Raw genomic sequence first — 21,507 nt, 5'->3', positions numbered from 1 at the left:
TGCAGTAGCCTTTCAGAATCTCAGACAGGGCATCTCTTCCAGCCTTGCTACTTGAGAACTTATTTAAATGGAACTCCCTGGGATTGAACCTGGAATGATCACTGACACCCCAGTCAGGTGTTTTGCCTGTAAAACATCCACGAGAGTGGGAAACAGGGGATGAGAATGTTAAGCTTCCCACATCCCACTCCATGGCTGTCACTATCAACCTCCAAGTCACAGACAGTGAAGGTCTGAAGCAGGAAGCCTTCTCTACGTAGTTCAGTACCTGATTTGAACAAGTGCCCTGATTTCTCTCGAAATGTACGGATTCTATATCACATCTCTAGCTAGTTTTGTTGTTTGTACTGGATGGGTTTTTTTTGTGCCTACCTAGTATAAGGTTGGAGAAGGAACCTCACAGCATGTTCATCACCTTCCATAAACAAATAATCTCAGTGTATAATTTCCTTTAGCTGTTGTTGTTTAGTCGTGTCCGACTCTTCGTGACCCCATGGACCAGAGCACGCCAGGCACTCCTGTCTTCCACTGCCTCCCGCAGACTTATGTTTGTAGCTTCGAGAACACTGTCCAACCATCTCATCCTCTGTTGTCCCCTTCTTCTTGTGCCCTCCATCTTTCCCAACATCAGGGTCTTTTCCAGGGAGTCTTCTCTTCTCATGAGGTGGCCAAAGTATTGGAGCCTCAGCTTCACAATCTGTCCTTCCAGTGAGCACTCAGGGCTGATTTCCTTAAGAATGGATATGTTTCTTGGCAGGGATACTGGAGTGGCTTGCCGGTTCCTGCTCCAGGTGAATCACGTTTGGTCAAAACTCTCCACTATGACCTGTCCATCCTGGGTGGCCCTGCACGGCATAGCTCATAGCTTCTTTGAGTTATTCAAGCCCCTTCGCCACGGCAAGGCAGTGATCCATGAAGGGGTTCCTTTAGCTAGTTTGGCTTAACTGTAGGTGACTAATCAAACTTGCAGTGTACTTATTCAAATTTCCTATTAGATATGTGTATTCATTGTATACTTAATAAGCAAACTGATTAAGGGTAAAGTCACACATTCAGTTAGTCAGCATCCACTATGGACCATTGCCTTTAAGCGCCTCCCAGCTTGACCCTGATTTTGGAATGTTTGCTTCCAAAGCATGTAAGAGGCAATGATCCATGTTTTGCTTACTGTTTGTAGACTGAGGCTAGCAGTTTCATCTGGTAAGGTTAGTTACATGAAATTGTGATAACAGTTATTTGGTAGCATGTAAACCTCCCTCAATGGCAATGTATAATTTAAAAGTGACCTAAATGGTCTCAAGCTGTCTTGGTGACCTGTAGCCTAATGAGAAGAAGAAGCAATTCTAAGTATAAACAGGATGGGTAGGTGGGGAAGATAATTAAAATCACAGGGAGTCTCAGATGTGAAGGAACTACTTTGATTAAAGTTGGTTTATGCCCTAGAATATTTTTGTATGGTACTAGAAGATAAAATTAACCAAGAAAATGTTAGGCTAACTTTCAGTAATAAAAATAATATAAAAGTAAGCATAATTGAAGATCTCACTGCATAATATGCAGCTTAAATTTAAAATAAAATAAAACCCAGATCCCTCTCTCTTTCCCAACCCACCATTCTAACACAGTTGAAGGGAGTAAATGGATCTGTTAGGTAGAGTTGAGTGGGACTGAAAAGGTCCATGAGTTCTATTAGTAGCCAGGCATCCCACCTTGTTACAAAGGGGAGCAGATCTCCCCAGTACTGCAGATAGAAGTAGATGCTTCACATGATGTATGGCAGGGATATGACCAGTTCGTTTTACAGTAATGAGTGGCACAATTCTCTGCCTTTTCCAAGTACTCAGACAGCAATATTTCATCTCTTGTGAAATAATAACTTTCCCATTGCGATAGCGAGTTCCGTATAGAATGTTGTTACATGAATGTTGCAGGCATTTATTTTTAACGGTGGCATGTGCATAAGTTAGAAATAAATGCATAAGTTAGACATAAAAACAACAAAAATATGGCATTATCTATCATAGAAATTGCAGGCAAGGGGAGATTTAACCAGATGAGGAGTGGCTGCACAGCAGGGAAAGGAAGGCTAGGACAGAAAAAGTGTGGGTTATCAAGGTTATTGAATTTTGGCAGAATTTGCACAATGGGGCAGATAGTTGGCAGTCACACGAGCTGGTCAAAAGAGATGGACCTTAAGCCTTAACTCCTAGAATCTGAAGCAAGCAACAAGACTCAAGAGAGTTGTAGCTGGTGGCGCTTGTTGCCTAGAAAGTTTCAACAATACTGCAAGAATACAGAATGAGAAAGAATCATTTAACTAGACCACTGTTTTTTAGAGCAGCCAAGCAGATGACACCTCATGGTCCCTTCCAACCTTATGATTCTATGTCCTAGATACCTTCGGGAAGCCCACAAGCAGGACATGAAGAAATAGTTCTCTCCAGCAGTTTGTACAGGTATTTAGGAGCATACTGCCTCTCAACATGTGCATATATCTGCCATGATTTTGATGCCCTGTATGTGGTAAAGTTCAGAGAATCAACACAGTTCCTCTGGTTATAGGATACCTGGTCCTATAATTTTGAAGCTGACATTCACTGAATGCCTAAACTAATAAACTGGATTAGTTGTTCTAAGTTAAACTAGCTCTTTATATTATATTAAGAGATAGGAACTAAAGCTTTCATGGTAGATGTCACAAAAGTACTTTGGTGCTTACGCTTCTTCCATAAACCGGCAGACAAGCAGTTGACTTTATTGTGTGCATTAAATAATATGAGGCTTCAGAATGAATGTGAACATGCAAGATTATTGATCTATCCTGTTTCCTAATACAGAACATTTTCTCTCAAAAATTGATAAGCTTATATATTTGGGTTTTTTTGGATTTCAGTGATTTATTTGTTCAGGTAGCTTGTTTCTGCAAGTAATTTAAGTATCAGATGATTGAGATAAATTTAACTATGTAAAAACTACAATAAAGTAGCTTTTTTCCATAAGCAGGGGTTAGAGGCTTCTGGAGAAACTTAGATTACAAGGGGCCTCTACCTTGGCTTCTGATTCACTTTGCAGCACAACCAGCATGCTGGCATCACAGCAGTTTTTGTTCTCCATTGATGTATTTCACCTTAGTGTAGGCCAACCACAAGAACTGCTTTGTGGCGCTATAACATCAGTCGTTTTGCTAAAGGGAAAGTTTATGTTTTAATTTCATAAAATTTATATATATTGTAGGAAAAACCTCAAAGCAATTCCATCATGAGATACACTGAGGTGAATGAGTGACTCAGTTCTGCAGTTTAAGTGATGGCTCTTGCTTTTCATGCATAAATGTGTATATCAGGAAAGCTGGTTTAGAAATAAGCTGTTGTAAAATTGTTCTAGTAAAATTGTAAATTTTTTTTAAGAAGAGGATATTGGTGACTGGAATCTTACTTGGTGAGCCGTCTGTGCACTTGCCTGTCTCTGCTGGGTGCCAGTGTTGTACGGGACTTTACAAGCATGCTTTGCTAATTTATTTTTTATTCATAAAATTCAAAACAGATGTATGCAAATTAGAATATGGAGATATTGAAAATGAAGCAGGGGATAATTACCAAAACAAAGCAGAAAACATAAAATTAAACCAATAGTGTAGCTGCACTTTTGCTAGATGATACCAAAATTCCACATAGTCCAGCACTCCTTCCAACTGTGTCAAGCCAGAAAACTGTCACTGTATTTGCATATTTGCTTCCTCTCTTTTAAGTTTTAACCTGTAATGATCTAGGAGAGGATGTCCTTTTATCCCATGGTTGCTAAATTTCTTTGTGCAGGGTTTTTTTTTAAAAAAATACAATCCAAATATATAGCACCTAGTAGATAACATCTGTTTAAATGCTTGCGTTGACAACTGCAATTAAGGGGAAGCAAGGCTTCTGTTTTCTGAAGCCATGTAGATCTCCTCATGCCATTTATTATTTCTATAGTGGTAAGCTTTACAATAAAAAAATACAGCAGTTCCCACCGCTAGGCTTTAAAACCTCATCATGTTGAATTATTCTAGCCTCAAGAAGGCTTTCCACTAATTTAACCAAGACAAGCATTATAAAGCAGTTTCCTGGATCTCCCCTGGATGCTTTGTTTAATATTGGCATTATGTTGGCCAGCTTCCAGTCTTCTGGCATGGAAACTTGTTTTAACAATACATTACATATTTCAGCAATTTCTCATTTGAGTTCTCAAAGAACTGACATGAGGGCACAATGTACAAGTGGGCCTCAGACATGTTTAATTGAGGTAGCAAAGTCCTACATTTATAGATTAATTGACTTCACATGAAAAACCCATGTTAGAGAGAAGGCTTGAAAACTAGCCAATTCTCTTTGGAAATCATCTGGGCATGCAGCCTTCACATGTGCATTTCCTGACATTGAGGACAATGAAATAGTAGCATCCTGTCTTCATCTGCTGAATGGAATATTAAGTCATTATCTGAGTCTTAATAAGAGGCCAAAGGAACACTTGCAAAACTGAAGGATTGTATCTGTAACACGTTCACATGTCACATTCAACAAATGTACAATCTATACCCACATGTACATTAGCTGGGCTGGACACTCAAAGATTTATTCACATATAATATTCAACAACTGTACAGACTGTGTGCACAGTAAATGAGTTGTAGAAATCAACAAACGAACACTCTTTCACACAGGCTTGTACAGCCTGTGCCTGTGTTCAGTGTAATTTCTGAACAGACCTAGACACAGTGGTGGAGGAAGGGGGGTGCGGGGGGTGCTGTCCATCTCAGGAGTCATTACTGGGGAGGGTGACAAATGAGGGTGTGTTGTTGTTTTTTTAAAAAAATTGGGCTCACAAAACTTTTTAGGAGTGACATGGTGGCTTAGGCGCCTGCAGGTTCTGCGCTGCCTGAAACGGCAACGTGGGACTTGGTCTGCCTACTGTCTCTCCCTCAGCACCCCTACAGCTGAGGGGGAGGCAGTGCAGAGGCTCCAAGCGCTGGAGAGGCCCACCCCACTCCGCCCCCATGGGCACGCCCCCGCACTAGGCTAGCTATGCCGCTGCCTAGACGTATAGGTGAAATAAATATTTGGCTATACTAATTGTACTTTACAAACACATGCTAATTTTTAAACAACGTGTTCTGCATCTCTTAGAATTAGAAACATATTCCCAAATGACCCAGAAAGCTGTCTGCAAACAAATGCTGGCTCCCTCAGCCTGAAAAGCAAGATGAGCGCTGCACCCCATCATCGCCTTTGACTGGATTTAACCATCCAGGCATCCTTTACCTTTACCTACCTGTAAATGATACATGCCGTGTTCTGGCAAGTGCTGCAGTTGTTGAGATCTTGGCCAGTGCGGTAGAAGTTCCTCCTGCAATAAACAATAGGTACTATGATTTATTTAGAAAACCAGCAATTCTACTCCTATCTCCTCAGTCACAACACTTATTCTGCAGGCACTTCCATGTGTAACGCTTCAAATTCCTAATAATATTGCTTAATATTTAATTTTACCTTGATTGAATTAGACTGGAATCCTACAGCACTTTCTTACAACACAATCCCATACAAGTCTATACTCAGAAGAGAGTCTCATTGAATCTAATGTGCCTTACTCCCAGATTACTGGGAAGTTGGCCCCATTGACTACAGTAGAATTTACTTTTGAGTAAACTGTACTGTAAATCCTTGCACTGCAAATCCTTAAAAGAGCTCAAAATAGCTTATCTCTTTCTCTTACTTACATGGAAGCAGACTACACAAAATTCCAGATGTATCTCACTGGGGAAAATGTAGGTGTGCACCAGTGGTAAAAGGATTCCAAAATCCATGGTGGTAAGGCTTTGCATTGCAATGGTTGGGGGGAAAGTGCTGTTAAAATTATTGCATATTGTATCTGTGGGCTTTGTAATATACTGCATTTTTAAAGGGGATGTTTCAAGTAAGAATGTAAAGTATGAATTGTAACCATCTATTAAGGCATGCTTCATACAGGTATACTCATCAGACAACTTGGATTGTCTACTGTTCCTTGAAGAGTATACATCAGTGGCAAATGAGATGCTTGTGTTTTGCCTGGTTCACACTTAAATTTATCCTTGTGATCATGAGCATATGAGTGAGGCTATGCCTGTTTGCATGCAGTCATGCAGTCATAATTGGGAGTATCAGACTGAATGATGGAAATACATGAGTGGGAAAGAGTCGTCAACAGGCTCATCACAGCTATCTGCCAATCACCCATTCCCACCACCCTTCTGAATAATACCCCTCCCCACCTTCTCACTATATAGAAGGATCTGGCAACTTCTGTTTCAGTGTATCTGAAGAAGTGTGCATGCACACGAAAGCTCATACCAAGAACTAACTTAGTTGGTCTTTAAGGTGCTACTGGAAGGAAAAAAATTTTTTTTTGTTATGAGTGGGAAATGTTATGGAAAACAGGCACATTAATTGAAAGTTAGTGTTCCTGAAAGGCCCCTCTTCTTTCCGCACTTATTCATCTTTCTATTTCACACACATGGTTTACTGCCCCTGTTTTGTTTTTAACAGAGATAAGAATTATTTTAAAGTCTTCCACAAAGCCATGTTATTACAGATTGTTTTAATTTTAAATAACATGATTTGCAGCATTTGTTCCTTCAGTTGCTACCTGCTTGAGCAAATATCCAAGCTGCCATTCCTGGAAATTTCCTTCAAGGCTAGGCTCAGCAGTCATCTATCAGGAATGATTTAGAGACGAGTGCAATAACGTAAGCCTATTTTCAGTGAAATGGCCTGGATGTAACATTTTAGTGGGATTTTCATTCCCATGGGTCAAAATCACCCCATTACTCGCTGACAGCTTGCACTGAGTTATGGGTGTGGGCGTGTTCAGCCCAAAACAAATCCATGAATTCTCTCTTAGGATCTAATTTTACTCTTCTTTTCAGCACTGAATGATAGTTGTGCCACCATAAAAGTTCTTTGAAAATTGCAAACATTACAAATTTAATGTCACAGAGATAAAACAAGTTCAGAAGAACCACTAGAAACCTAAAGCTTGATTTGTTATAGAGTTGAGAACTATGTTGATATTTCAGGCACTTCTGTGGAATTAAGCTATGGATACCTGTGGCCCTCCAGATGTTTGATGCTCCAGCAGAGGTGGTTTCAGGGTAGTGCAACTGGTGCAGTCACACTTGACACTGCCCTGTGGGGGGCACCAAAACTATGCTGTAGAATGGAGCATGAGAGGGAGGGGGTGCACCAAATTTTAGCCCAGCACAGGGCACTGCTGAAATTTGAGGGCCCATAGCCCACCACTATGTCTCCAGCCACCATAGGCGACAATCGTGGTCATAGGGACAACTGGAGTTGTAGTTCAGCAGTGGCTGGAGGGCTACTGGTTCCCCACTCATAAAAAAAGGGATTGTGGTATGTCTTGGATGATGACATGGGAAACGGCGAGCTCAGTACTAGAACTAGCTTTAGGCACTGCTTTTTCACTGCTGCACATTATAGAAATAGGCCTGTACCCAGGCATTTTGAGCTGAGGGTGCCTGAAATACAGAACAGCCAGAAGGTATATTCCAGTGGTTTAATCTGTTTAAGGTTATTTTATTTGTATTGCACACTAATATATTTTTGATTTTTATAAAAATTGAAAATAAGTTACTTGTGCTTGTAAGTCATCACAGTGCCTTTGTGCTAAACACTGCTAGAACACTGGAAAGCAGATGCAGTTTTGCTTCTTACAGCTTAAACAGTTAAGCAGCTTTAAAAAATATATCACAAGCAAAAGAGTTAGAGCAGCCTTCGCCAACCTGGTGCCCTTCAGATGTTTTGGGCTCCAACTCCCACCAGCCCCAGCCAGCATGGCCAGTAGTTAGAGATGTTGGGAGGTGAAGTCCAACAACATCTGAAGGATTGGGAAGCCTGGACTAGGAATGGTTTTAAAGTTCAAGCTGAAAATACAGGAAGGGGACTGGGCCTCCCCTAGTTTCCTTATGGTTATATAACCCTGAATGAATAAGAGCAGGATTTGGTTTAGGGGATAGTGTTGTTAGCAGAGAGAAACAGAGGACAGTAGAGATAGATGATAGATAGATAGATAGATAGATAGATAGATAGATAGATAGATAGATGATAGTGTTAATAAACAAAAGTAGTGTTAAATACAAAACACACCGTACCCTTCATTGAGGGCTCTGGCCTTTTCCATATCTTGAATTACATTCAAAAGGACTTTAATCTTCTCCTGGTTCGACTGCAAAGATTCCTCAACGGACTGGAGCCTATCTTGCAGGGCACACAGCTCGCTGTGCGCCAAGTGAATTTGATTAATTTCTTTAATCTCTTTGTTGTGTGGTTTTATTTCAGCCCCTGGAAGATAGGCATTTATGTGAAAGCCTTCTAAGCAGTTGTCATACTGTGGCACTTCGGTATTGGTAGAAACGTTCTCTGTTACAGTTTGACATGAGGGAACAGACGGTGATGCATTGTTGTTAGTGAGTGATGTTGTTTGTATATCATTAGTCAATGTCTTATGGTCAGAGTCTGTTTTCTGCTGAATTGGCTGCTGATGTTCTTGGAGGGAGCAGCATAATGAACTGTGGTGTAGCTGAGGCGATGACAGAATGGTTTCCTTAGTGCTAGTGTCATCCTTAAATGCGAGTAGCTCAGTATAGTTTTTTTCTTCATAGGAACTATGATCCGCACTGGCTTCATTGCAGTTACTACTTAAGCAGGGGAGAGATTTCTCTGAGCTCATGTGCACTGAACAGTTCTCATTGGATTGTCTGACAGCTGTAGAAGAATGAATTGGGCTGCTGATTTCCATTTGTGTGTGCAGGCCATAAATGGAAAAATTGTCTTGTGCAGAACCCAGGTGTGTGTATTCAGGGGCCTGGGTAGAAACAGTTGCCTTTTCCAGTATTGTAATTTTATCCGAAACCAAATGGACAGGCCCGTTGCTTTGTGCTTTAGGCACCCTCTGAAACAGCCGATTGGCCGCTCTTGGTCCATCATCTAAATGCTGCGTGATACTTAGGTAAGAGAGACTGGAAGAGATTATGTCCTGCTCAGAAAGATTGCCATTGACTTGAATTGAATATTCAGATTCATTCGGCATTTCTGTTAAGGACTTGCTTGTTGTGATTTTTTTCTTTTTAAATACCGGAAAGTGCTTCCTGAGGCTGGGAGAAGTCTGTATGGCAATGTTTTGTAATCCTTTGTGAGAGGGAGTTAGAAAGGGGGAACCACTGACTAGGGACGTTTGTGTTTTACCCAGTTCACATGGGTCTTGAGCAGTTGCTGTCTCCAGTTCCGATTCTGCCACGGGTGGGTTGTCTGTTCCATCGTCTTTGAATCGGACTTGTTGAGATTTGCTCCTGCGATGGTGGGGCTGCCTCCGAAAATCCACTGAATCCAGACTGTTCCGCTTCAGCAGCACAGGGCGCACTTTGATGCCTTGCTGAGCCATTGAGTCGCAATTTAGTGTAGGCAGATAATGTGTTTCTTTGCGACCCATTTCATTTGGTCATTTGAGCAACATTTGGCTTGAGGCCACAGATTCTATTGTTATTAGGTGAAAACCTAACTCTTCATTTTATGTGGACTTGCCATTTATATTTTCGTTAGCAATTCCTGGTGTTAGGGTTTTTCTTTATTACTCTTTTACTTCTATTAAAATATTATTTTATGACTTAAATAGTAAACTTACAACTTAAATATCTGATCCCAGATATTTTGTCTTTGCATAGAATATAAATAACAAGCATAATAGCAGTTTAGGGCATTTGCCTCCCTGATGCATAGTTTTGCTGGAAGAACATATCCTTTAATAATAAACTGAGACTTTTCCTTTAGGGGTTTTTCTTCTTGTTGTCCCATCTTCTCACTGTTACTCTTGAAACTAATCTTAAGTAGCTGAACAGAAGCCAGAGAGTTGTGTCCAAATGAAAGTAACGCATCCAACAGGATTAACTGGAAGCAAATTATTTAAGTATATTCCTTGATCTTATTCACAGAACTGTGGGGTTAAGGACGTCTGGCAAACTGAGTGATAAAGATGAGATCCAGAAATATTTTTGGTCTCCGAAAGCCTGTCTTTGCAGAAAAACATAGAAGTATTTTTTTTCTGGAAAAAGAAAAAGAGTTGTCAATTAATAGTCAAAGTAGCCTTCTTAAACTATTCTGCTGTCTTATCCTCTAATTTTTTGATGTGATCAAATAACAGAAACGGACTATAAAAAAATTCCCCAATCAATTATGAACATTTATTTAACAAATATTTATTCATATTTAATAAGATTTTGAGAAATCTACTCCACAAAGTGACTTCCTGTGTATTGGATTTTTTAAAGCAGCTATTGCAGTATAAAAAATAATATAAGAAAAAAGGATCAATTAAGTAATCTAATGAATAAGTCAGCAAAGTAATATTAAAATTCAAGGGCGCACAGCATAAAATCTCCAATATATGTTACTCACCAAAACCCACTGATAAGAGATGGGTCTTCAAAGCATTGCTAGGGGTGACGCCTGTCACACTCCCAAAGAGAAACAGTTCCACAACTGCAGGGCCACCACTTAGAAGGCTCTAGTACAGGTGGTGACATACCTAATAGTCTTAACAGGTGGGCATATGAGCAAGCTTTCTGTTGTTGATCTCAGGCTACAGGTAGGTGGATACATGTGCAGATAGGCCTTCGGGTAACTTAGGCCCAAACTGTAAGGTCATAACCAGGACTTTGAATCCACATATCTACACAAATTAAAACACCTGAAAGACCTGGATGAATAAAATTCACCTTACACCAGAAAGATATCAAATGACAATGCCGGGCTCTACATATGCCCTGTGGACTGCTGACCATCTAAAGCACACCTGTTTACATCTGTTATCAGCAACCAGTGGAGCAACCTGGCCTGGTTCTGATCACCTTCGAAGCATTGAATCAAATGTGTGCCTAAGACTTGAATTTCATTTATAAGCCCATGCTATTTTACATTATCATTACCTGATTTATGCATAGGGTAGAAGTTCCATTTTTAAAACACACCCCTACTCGCACCATTATTTTCCTGCATATGTTATTTCCACTCAAGGCTTTGCACATGAATCAGAAGTATCTTTTTATTTATGACAACTTTCCCAGAGAGAAATTAATTGTGTTCCTGATTTTGATTTGGTTTCATCTATGTGTGGTGACAAATTCAATTCTGAATTTAATCCTTAAAATCGGAACTGGATAAAAAGTCATGCAAAGAACAAATAGAGCTATTTTTAGCATGTTCGTTCACAAAATCATAGGATCCTCAAACTTTAAAAATTCTATGATAACAAGGGGAAAAAGAAACGTCCTCCCTCTGGAAATTCCTTCATGATTAGCTTTAGGCTGCAACCTGACACTTACCTGGAAAGAACCCTCATTGAACACAGTGGGACATTTTTTTGAGTAAACACTGATAGAATAGCACTGCGAGTCTTCCTAGCAGTATTTACTCACTTGGCTCTTTATTTTATAGCACAATTTGTGATGCGTTATATCAGATAAGTTATTAAATCTACCCAAGTGCAGTCATAAATATGGAATTCATTTAAATGTATCATCCAAAAAAAGTGACAACTCTGCATAATATTAAAACTATATCGATTTCTCCCCCATTTGCTTTGTTCTCCCAGTACATGCCTTCCTAATAATGTTTAGGTGATTGATAAAGGTTTTTTTTTATAAAAAAACTGGTTTGAATTTTGCTAGAGACTGCCTACTACGAAAAGAGAGAGAAGAAAGGGCCACCTCTGATCAATGTGCTTTTTCTTTCTATTTTTTGTTTGTTTGTTTATGGGATGTAAATACTGAAACATTTATGCCAGCAAAATGCTAACACAGCACAGAGTGTCAAAGTTTTCCCAGGAGATAAAAGGCATTTTAGAGGTGAAATAATAATAAAAAGTTGCTGTTTGAGCAAAAGCTTAACTTCTCCCTGCCCCCAGTATAAAGGTACTTAAGAATTTAGTGGTCATATAGCATCATAAAAATGCCTGAGCAAATTTCTAAATACCTTGTGACAAGTACAAGGGAGCAATGTATGAAACATTTTTCTTACAGTACTCTTGAAGGAAATCCACAGCAAAACTATTAAGGCAAGTCATCCTAGGACAGATTTTAATGGCCAGCATTAACTTGCATAACATAAGAAACCGCAGCAGAGTTTACAGCCCTTTTTTGTGCTAAATTGTAAGTTCAGGAAGGCCAGAAAGGACTCATTGCAGTTTGATGGGCTACAGGAACAAATGTTAATAGCATCACCTTTAATTTAAGTAAATCTTTTTTTATAGCACACCTGGGACTCAGCTAGATTGGTAAAGAAAAAGCTACCGGTATTTATATGTGTTGTATATGCGAAATAAAATTGTGTCACTAGATGGTGCTGTAGACCCTTGTTTTTCTCTACCTATTTTCCCTGTTTAAATTTACAACGCATTTAATTGAAACGCTTCTTTGATGTGTCTAGATCTAGCCCTGTTTTCAGTGGGTCGGTTATTTGATGATTTTTGGCTATTTTTAAGAATCCATAGGTCCTGTCCTATGTAACAGTCCTTCAATATTGCATCAGGAAATATAATATATATTAGAGATCTGCGGGAGGCAATGGAAGACAGGAGTGCCTGGTGTACTCTGGGTCCATGGGGTCATGAAGAGTCGGACATGACTAAATGACTAAACAACAACAACAAAAGAGATCTGTAGCTATTACCTTAGCTGGTAAATTCTGGTACATATAGTTCTCAGCCCCCACTATTAAATCAGTGAATTGTAGAACTTATATTCCACCCACCCCACCACTATGCAGACTTCTAACGTCTCCTGGTGCATGTTCTCAATAGCGCCAAACTCATTCTCTTCTGTCATGTCTCTTGTCTGTCATATGTCTCTACTACCCATTTGCCATGTAGGTACAAATCTCTCTGGCTACTAATTTCTGTGTATTTCTCACTTGTGCAACCAAAACTTTCTTTCTCTGCCTCCCCCTCCACCACACCCCCAGGTTGACACACATGCACACCATTCATGAGGAGCCTTCCTAACCACAAGTGCAGTATATATTTAACCATTCTAAGTAGGGAAATGAGCTTTTTGTTCTGTTTCCAAGTCCTCCCTCTTTTTTTTTTTTTTTTTTTGAATACCTTTTCTCTCACAATTAACTCAAAACATCCAAGAACTATGGAGAAGATTATTTAAACCTCTTTTCGGACTTAGGACCATTATATTCTATTATTCATTTAAATATTTATAAGCCACCTTTCTGGACCAAATCCTCCAAGGTACAAGGTACAGTACAAGGATAAGACTATGATAAGGTATTGAATATTTTTTAATACAAAATACAAATAATATATTAAATTGTAGTTCAATAAGAGAGAATATAGATGACTGTAAAAAAAATGGGGAAGGACTAAGTCATAATCACTCATTTCATGTATTACTATTTTTTATAGTAAGGTTTTTCTCTCTTTTTTAAGTAAAGCAAAATCATTCCACCAGCAAAACCTCTGCTTGGCTGGGCACATCTTGACCTTATTGATTCATTGAAGGTAGACAAGCAATATTTATCAGGTACGTGCCCTGTCAGCAGCTGTACTTTTACACCAATTGTTCTTTACGATGTAAGAAAAAGAGAAAAAAATAGGGACAGATGGGGGTAGAGTAATAAGCATGGATTTGGCCCTGTATTTTTGTCTTTTGTCTGAAGTTTGTGTTCAGATCATATACCATGGACGTAGCCAGGTGGGTGCAGGGAGGGGCAACTGTTCCCCCCAATCAAATAAATAAATAAAAATACATAACAAACTGAACCAGATAACTCGGTTCTGCCCCTGTAACATAAAGTCTCTCACCCCAAAATAAATCCTGGCTACGCCCATGTATAGACACGAAGCTTTCTGTGTGTGCAATATTAGATAGATGATAGATAGATAGATAGATAGATAGATAGATAGATAGATAGATAGATGATAGATAGATTTTTCATTTGGCTGCCTTATTTTTCTGACATTTAACAAAATTACCCAAACATCCTTGGGTTTTCAGGAAAGCAACCAAGTACAGTGGTACCTCGGGTTAAGAACTTAATTCGACCTGAACCTGAAACTGTTCTTAACCTGAAGCACCACATTAGCTAATGGGGCCTCCTGCTGCTGCTGCGCCGCCGGAGAACGATTTCTGTTCTCATCCTGAAGCAAAGTTCTTAACCCTAGGTAATATTTCTGGGTTAGTGGAGTCTGTAACCTGAAGCATTTGTAACCTGAAGCGTATGTAACCCGGGGTACCACTGTAATAACAACAACAGAAAGAAAAAGGAGCATTCCTATTTTACCGTTTAATATAAAATTGGGGATGTAACATTCTTATCTTTTCTTAAAACAAAAATGCACACAAGGTCAAGACAAAGTCATTTAAGACTCTGTGACTCAGGATGTCTCTATAAAGCTGCAAATAAATTGTACCTCTGATTTATGGCCTGCTCTTGTAACTTTTTAAAAGAATCAGCAGATTGATTGTGCAGCACAGAGACATGCTTGTTCACAGTGCTGCCTCACAAAACATTTATGACATATTTTCTGCTCTATTTTTCTCTTGGCCAAGTAATTGTCTTTGCTGAAATCATAAAACTCAAGTACATACACTTAGAGCAGAATCTAAACCCCATGGCTGGCAGTGGCAGGTATTAATGGAGCAGTGCCGCCATTGCTGCATCCACAGTTCTGCCACTCACACTGGTCAGGGTGGAAGGTGGGGGCCGGGGGGGGGAAGCCTCTTTGCTACTCTAGTTGCTGGGCTTGGGCAGTGAAGAGGCCTGGATCCAGCCTGCTTCTATCGCACGATGGCAATAGATCTGGTTCTGGATCCAGCAGATCCTGCTCCGGGCCAGGTCAGATCTGAATGCTCTGTTTCAGGAGCTGTTCTACAGGATGCTGCCAGTGGAGATAGCACTGGTGGAAGCTTCTGCTCACTTGCCATTTGGGCAGGCCCACTGGGTGCTCCCAAGAGGCAGGGCTCCTTTGTTGGCAGGGACCAGCAAGCCTCCATCTCATCTAAACCTTCTCTACCACATCGGGTTAGGGATCTGGATTGCTTGGTTAGAGTTGGTTGTATAGTCTATGCATAGTTAGTATAGGCTGCAGAATATAATTTTTAGAATGATGTGTAGTTATTTTCATGTTGCATATAATTACTATGAATTATGTGCAAGCCACTGGCACAAAGTTGCTGCATCTCAGTAGGAGTTCCGCCACTACAACCACAGTGGTCTTGAAAGACCAGCTATCCTGTGTTAAGGAAACCATATTAGGGAAGCAGGTGAAAACCATCTGATGCCTTGACTTTATTTACTGGTGGGACTGATCCAGGCATGGCCAAACTTGGCCCTCCAGCTGTTTTGGGACTACAATTCCCATCATCCCTGACCACTGGTCCTGTTAGCTAGGGATGATGGGAAATGTAGTCCCAAAACAGCTGGAGGGCCAAGTTTGGCCATGCCTGAATCCCTCCACACAGCATCTATGACAGCTGCCCTGTTTGGGACAAGCAAGGAAGGAAAGGGAAGGCAAACACCATCACATGTATGTCCCAAGTCAGTACAGAGCTGTTTCTGCTTCTGTTCCTTTGGCCTTTGTTATAGAAATTGAATTTTATCTGTGTGGGAAAATATTCTTGTCTCTCTCTCTGTGTGTTTGTTTTTGTTGCTGCTGCCGTTTTTTGGTTCTGTTCTCCTGCTTCCCCTCTCTTCGGGGATCTATTTGGATTTAATTTTGCTGTATTTACAGAATAATGTGAGCTGCTTAAGATCAGAAATTGGGGAAACAAATCTGATAAATACATTCAGTGTCTGCAAATAATGGAGAGTCAATTAAAATGATTGTCTCAAGAGCAAATGCCACAAATTTACTAATAAAGCAGACAAATTTTGAAAAACCCATCCTATTTAGTTAATGAATTGAGCATGAGATAATTTAGATAGCCAGGCTACATTTTGAGAAAGCTGTTGGGAATGTAAACCTGTGGAGAACTGCACTTCTGTGTTAGTGTATTGATTTGAGTAGCAGTTATTATGTTAGCCTCTTTACTTTTTATGAGGAGGGATAAAAAGGTTTCCATTTGCTGTTTGCATAACATTGTCTCCTTGGAATTTGCTTTGTTTAACATAAACTTCACACATCATTTAAGATCATTAGATTAAGAACACAATCCTATGCACGTTTACTGAGTTGAATGGGACTTACTTCCTGGTAAGCATTTATAGGATTATGGGCTTCATCTTCACTCTATAGGCAAGGAGTTAAATAACTTCAGAGAGTTCAAAGCCAAATTATGGACTCCCTCACATGACCTACTTATTGAACATTCATCCTGATTTGCTTGCACAAATTAGATTATGTCCAGTCTTTATTGAGCATTTGTTCCAACTTGTTTGCAGGGCAGTTATACAACATTGAGCATTCCTTTTGTATTCATTCTGATTTGCTCGTTGGGCATTTATACATATTCATTTAACCTTAATCATTTGCTCATTGCACACTTTGTGATAGATTTCCTTACCAGTTTCCAAGTACATTCGTATGGTGAAACAGGAGCAGAGTCACTCCGCCAGTTCCTCCACCAAGAATGCATCCCTGCTTCACTGAGCGAAAATGGCTGCAGAGAAACCTATATGCAGGACCACTTGCTTGTACACGGTGTGTCTATGCACAGTTGGGGCACCTGGGCACTCAGGGCTGAAGGTAGTAGCAATTCACCCAGAGTCAGTCATCATTATATGAGAGTGCCTGCATTGAGACTAGTAACTTATCATGGATCCTGTTAAATAACAAATCTGTCAATCCAGAAGCTGGTTTCTTCATCCGATTCTTGATTCTTCAGCCAGTTCTGTGTCTGTAATAATACTCAAGCAACTCTCTAGTGGCATTAAAAGCACATTTTATTGCACCTGGATAATGTTAGAATTCCTTCAGGTGATGGGAAAAGTTTGGTCACATTTGAAACCAAATGTAACTTGTGAGTTAGTTATAGCTTAAACTTTTGGTTTGTTTGTTTTTTAATCTGTTTTGCAAGAAAAGGGGACAGTTGTCTCAACTTTATTCCTTAAAACACTTATCCGGCAGAAGAAGGACATGGGGTGCCTCCAGATTGTTGGTTTTTCATGGAAGTGAATAATTTTGGAACCAGAATTTTAGATTTAGGCAATTAAATTAGATAGTATGAATGATACTCAACTAAATTTTACTCTGAGTTGACCAATCAAAATAAAGTAAGAGTAAGAACATAACATAAAAGAGCATGCTGGATCAGGCCAATGGTCCATCTAGTCCAGCATTTTGTTCTCACAGAGGCCAACTTGATGCCTATGGGAAACCCCACAGTAAAAATTAGTTATATACTACTCCAATGGCAACAATTCCACTTTTTGAAAAAGGAGTGTAACTTGTGTGGTTTGGAAAGTATACGAATGCTCAATAAATATGTAGTGTGGGGAAGCCCATAATTCTTTGGCACTGAATTCTCTGAAGTTATTCAACCCTTTGCCCGTAGAGTGCAGACTTAGTTTGCAAGCCTATAAATGCTTACCTGGGAGTAAGTCCCATTCAACTCAGTGGAACTTACATCTCAGTAAATATGCATAGGATTGTGCTGTTAAACTAATCTTAAATGGGATGTGAAGCATACATTAAATAAAACAAGTCAGTTTAAGGAGACACGCAGAAAAAGAGGAACTTTTCCATTCCTCTTCATAATAAAATTCAAGAGGCTGCTAACGTAAGTGCTAGTCAAATCAATACACTAACACAGAAGTGCAGTTCTCCACAGGTTTACATCCCCATCAGCTTTCTAAAATTGTAGTTTGGCAATCTAAATTATCCCATGTTCAATTCATTAACTAAATAGGGTAGATTTTTCACGACTTGGCATAAACGTTTTATTTGTAGTTTAATGGCATTTGTCCTTGATAAGATATTCGTTTTAATTGGCTTTCCATTATTTACAGCCACTAGCGTTATAAAAAGTGCTGCTCATAAAAATGTGTATGCCATCCAGACAATTGCTTATGTCAAATATTTAAATGAGATCCTCTGTTTTAGAGCATGCTGTTCCTTGGCTTACTGCAAGAGCTTTAAAGCATTATTATGAATATAACAAATAAAACACATTCTTCCCCCCACTCTCTTACAGGTTTGAAATTGCTTAACAGATATTTATCCTTTCCAGCAATTTAAAGTGGATAAACAGTTAGGTGTAGCTGGATTCTGTGTAATGTCAAGCCACTGGAGAGCCAGTGTGGTGTAGGGGTTAAGAGTGGTAGACTCGTAATCTGGTGAACTGGGTTTGCGTCTCCGCTCCTCCACATGCAGCTGCTGGGTGACCTTGGGCTAGTCACACTTCTCTGAAGTCTCTCAGCCCCACTCACCTAACAGAGTGTTTGTTGTGGGGGGAGGAAGGGAAAGGAGATTGTTAGCCACTTTGAGACTCCTTAAAGGATAAAGCAGGATATCAAATCCATACTCTTCTTCTTCTTTGTATATACAGCACTTGTAAACAGATATAGGTTTGACACCATTTCTCCTTGTGCCAAACGTGATTTGTGATGGACTTCATTGGTAACTTCCAACTTAACATATGTGTTGAATTTGACAGAACTGTGGTTATTTCAACATCAGGTTGCGGGCACCACTTAGGATAAAGTCTAGGGTCTAAAGAGGAATGGTTGGTCAGCTTTTGGGGGCCATGGGAGTATCAGCCTAAACTTTAGTTAAATTGGAAGCAGGGCAAGATGAGGGATGTGGGAAAGTAAAACAGGGTCAATGTGGTCTAGTGGAAGAATACATCAGCAGAGACTGTTTGTTGTTTAGATCAGTGGCAAGTATGGCATCAAAGTTTTAAACAGGTTAGGTAAGCTCCTTTCTGGATTATTGTTAAGAAGATTCCTTGCTGGTATCCCTATTGTTAGTTTATTTGGACAGAACAGACTAGTGGTACACAGGCTGACTCCCTGCTTGAAATCTTTTGGGTTCAAGGCCAGTTGTGAATGCCTTTTTTACAGAGAAGGCTGGACTAGATGTTGTCAGGCTTGGCTATCATCAATACTATTTTAGAAGTATGAGCTTCCCTACATAGAACAAACCCAACAAATATTTTCAGGCATATTTTCAAATACCAGACAGTGGCTAAATCTTTTTTCCCCTGTGACTTTTGAAGCTTTTATGTGAGCTACTATATGTTTGCACATGAGTGAAAGGTGAAGGACATTGATTCATTGTGTTATTAGAGCATACTTTGTTTCATGGACATCTAAGGTGACTTTTCACTTTGCAATTTTCTCACTTGACAGTGACCCACAGAGTGGAGACATCCAAGTTTCTCCATTTCTATATTAAAAATGTTTCAAGTGTTGCACTCAGAGATCTGTGCCTTCATGCCGCCTTTGATTTTGCTTGGGCTTTAGTAGTGCCAACTGTGCCTTGAGAACTGAAACTTAATAGTATGTTAATGCTGCCTTTAGTTTTGCTTGCCTTAAAGGGGCAATGTTGATGCTGAGTTATAATTTCTTTATGTCCAAGGAACTCCTAGAAGTTAAAAAGGAATAAGATATATATTTTGTAGCATTTTTCATTCTATCTTCTTATGCCCACCCCCTCATAACTTAAATATTGTTCACTGAGGTGGGGGACAGTCATTGCTCTGCCACTTACTGCAGAGTTATATTTTCTGAAACTTGTTATATAACTTCTTGTAAGTGATGAATCAGTAACATTGACCCCCAGGGAACCATATAGAGAAACTCTAGATATACTTCCAGTTCTATAATAACCTTTTTGTTGCTGTTCCAAACTAGAACAGTTGTGGGGATGGGAGAAATCCTATTAGTAGTGTAGAGGAGGCCAGATCCTGTGAAGAGGTGAGGCACCTGGCACTTTTTATTTGACAAACACTGTGTATACTGTTTATCTCAAACTTTTCTAATGCCTCAATAGCTTTAATCCAATGGTAAGAAAGACCCAGGTATGCCCCACTTGTCCTTGAAAGTTGCAACCAAACTCAAAACAGTGTGATGAAAAAGAGGAGGCCGCCACAGAAAATAACAGCCCCATGTCACATTCTCCTCTTCCTTCTCCATAGCTTGTGCCCTGATAGCATCGTATGTATATCTCTTGCCTTCCTCACCTGGTGTTGCAACATTGCATGGTGCAGGTAGGAAATGCACAATGTGATGTCAGGACACAGTATGATTTTTACTACATTATTGGAGAAGGAAGTGGAAACCTTGATATGAAGCAGCCATGTACCTGCTGGCTGGGGTGAGCCTCTGTCCTTATGATGATCAGGACTGCAAGCAGGTAACAGCTGGATAGCAGTAGGCCAGGCCAATATCTGTGGGCCTCTGGAAGTCCTGGGCTCAGTCTTTTAATATTAAAAATCATTCTAATATTCCTGTATGCTGCTATCTGTTCTTAAAGAGCTGCCCAAATCAGAACTGTTAACACCTGCCCACAGCATCCATAGTGTTATCATTTGGCTCCTCATCAGAAGAATACTTACAGACTTGTATCCAATTGATGCTTCTCCAGCCAAGAACTATTTGTTCCAGCAGACTGAGGCAATCTTTGGCAATGGTGAAGGTGATCCTCAAACCCAGGGTTGGGATGATGGGCTTCAGGAGGAAGGGGAATTGCAGAATATTCTCTCTATCCGTGTTCCACTAGAAGAAGGTGCCACTGGATCAGAGAGCCTTCCATCAGCAGAGGGACACCAGTTGGATACAACCCGTCAGTTCTTGGCATTAATTAGCTCTTAAATGACTTAAGTGTGGCTTACACTGGTATAAAGCTGCAAAGGTATTTGAGCTTTGTTTTAAGTGTTGCTTCATGAGAGAGCCAGTGGTTCATATGACAAAATGTCAAGGCTAGTCCCTAGTGCTGCACAAGGAGGTGATGACTGGCATCTGAAGAGATGTGCTGAATTTTTAATTGAGAAATAAGTCCCTTATGGTGATGACCCAAATCTTATCTTGTTCATATTCTCATCCGCAGTTCTTTTCCCTATATCAAACCATTTTTGCATCAGAATAGTGATTTCAATTCCTCCCTCTTGTTTGAATATCAACGTGCAAAGGAATTTAATGTGGTATTTCAGAGAAGGAGGTCTCCTTATGATGTGGGAGCCTGGGGCAGTCTCTGCTGTGACATGCTAGCTTGCTAGTGCTTTGTCTGGTGTTGGCAGAAGAACGCTCTTTGTATCATAGCAACTGTCACATAGCCCTTGACATAACCAGTCTCCTTCTTACCTCTTTTCTAAGACCCCTATTCAATAACCATCATGTTTTTAACATAAATTAACCTTGTTTGACACATGACAAACAGAACTTGAAGCAAGTTTTTAACAAAGTTATACAGACACACACTAATATTTGCTACACTGCCCCTGTCTATCCATCAATTAGGGATAAGTGAAACAAGTTT

At 39.9% G+C, this 21,507-nt stretch overlaps 2 protein-coding genes across 9 annotated transcripts in view; one reads left to right on the top strand and one right to left on the bottom strand.

Annotated features, from left to right (window-relative positions):
* The window catches only part of DOCK2 (dedicator of cytokinesis 2), a 241,012-nt gene that overhangs the window by 94,595 nt on the left and 124,910 nt on the right, over positions 1-21,507 (top strand). The window lies entirely within an intron of this gene.
* Positions 1-21,507, bottom strand: part of INSYN2B (inhibitory synaptic factor family member 2B) — a 72,256-nt gene that overhangs the window by 11,014 nt on the left and 39,735 nt on the right. For all 4 annotated transcript variants that reach the window (XR_014544048.1, XR_014544049.1, XM_083597141.1 and 1 more), the window contains exons 2-3: positions 8,183-10,128; positions 5,305-5,379 (exon numbers count right to left, since the gene is read on the bottom strand). Coding sequence is in view for 2 of the 4 variants with exons in the window: in XM_083597141.1 (XP_083453267.1) it covers positions 5,305-5,379; positions 8,183-9,519 (1,412 nt within the window). In the remaining 2 variants the exon portion in view is untranslated. The remainder of the gene's footprint in view (positions 1-5,304; positions 5,380-8,182; positions 10,129-21,507) is intronic.

The sequence above is a fragment of the Podarcis filfolensis genome (assembly GCF_964270895.1).
Source record: "Podarcis filfolensis genome assembly, chromosome: 2".
NCBI lineage: Eukaryota > Metazoa > Chordata > Lepidosauria > Squamata > Lacertidae > Podarcis > Podarcis filfolensis.
Note: the sequence above shows the minus strand (reverse complement) of the source record. Positions and strands in the feature narration are given on the sequence as shown.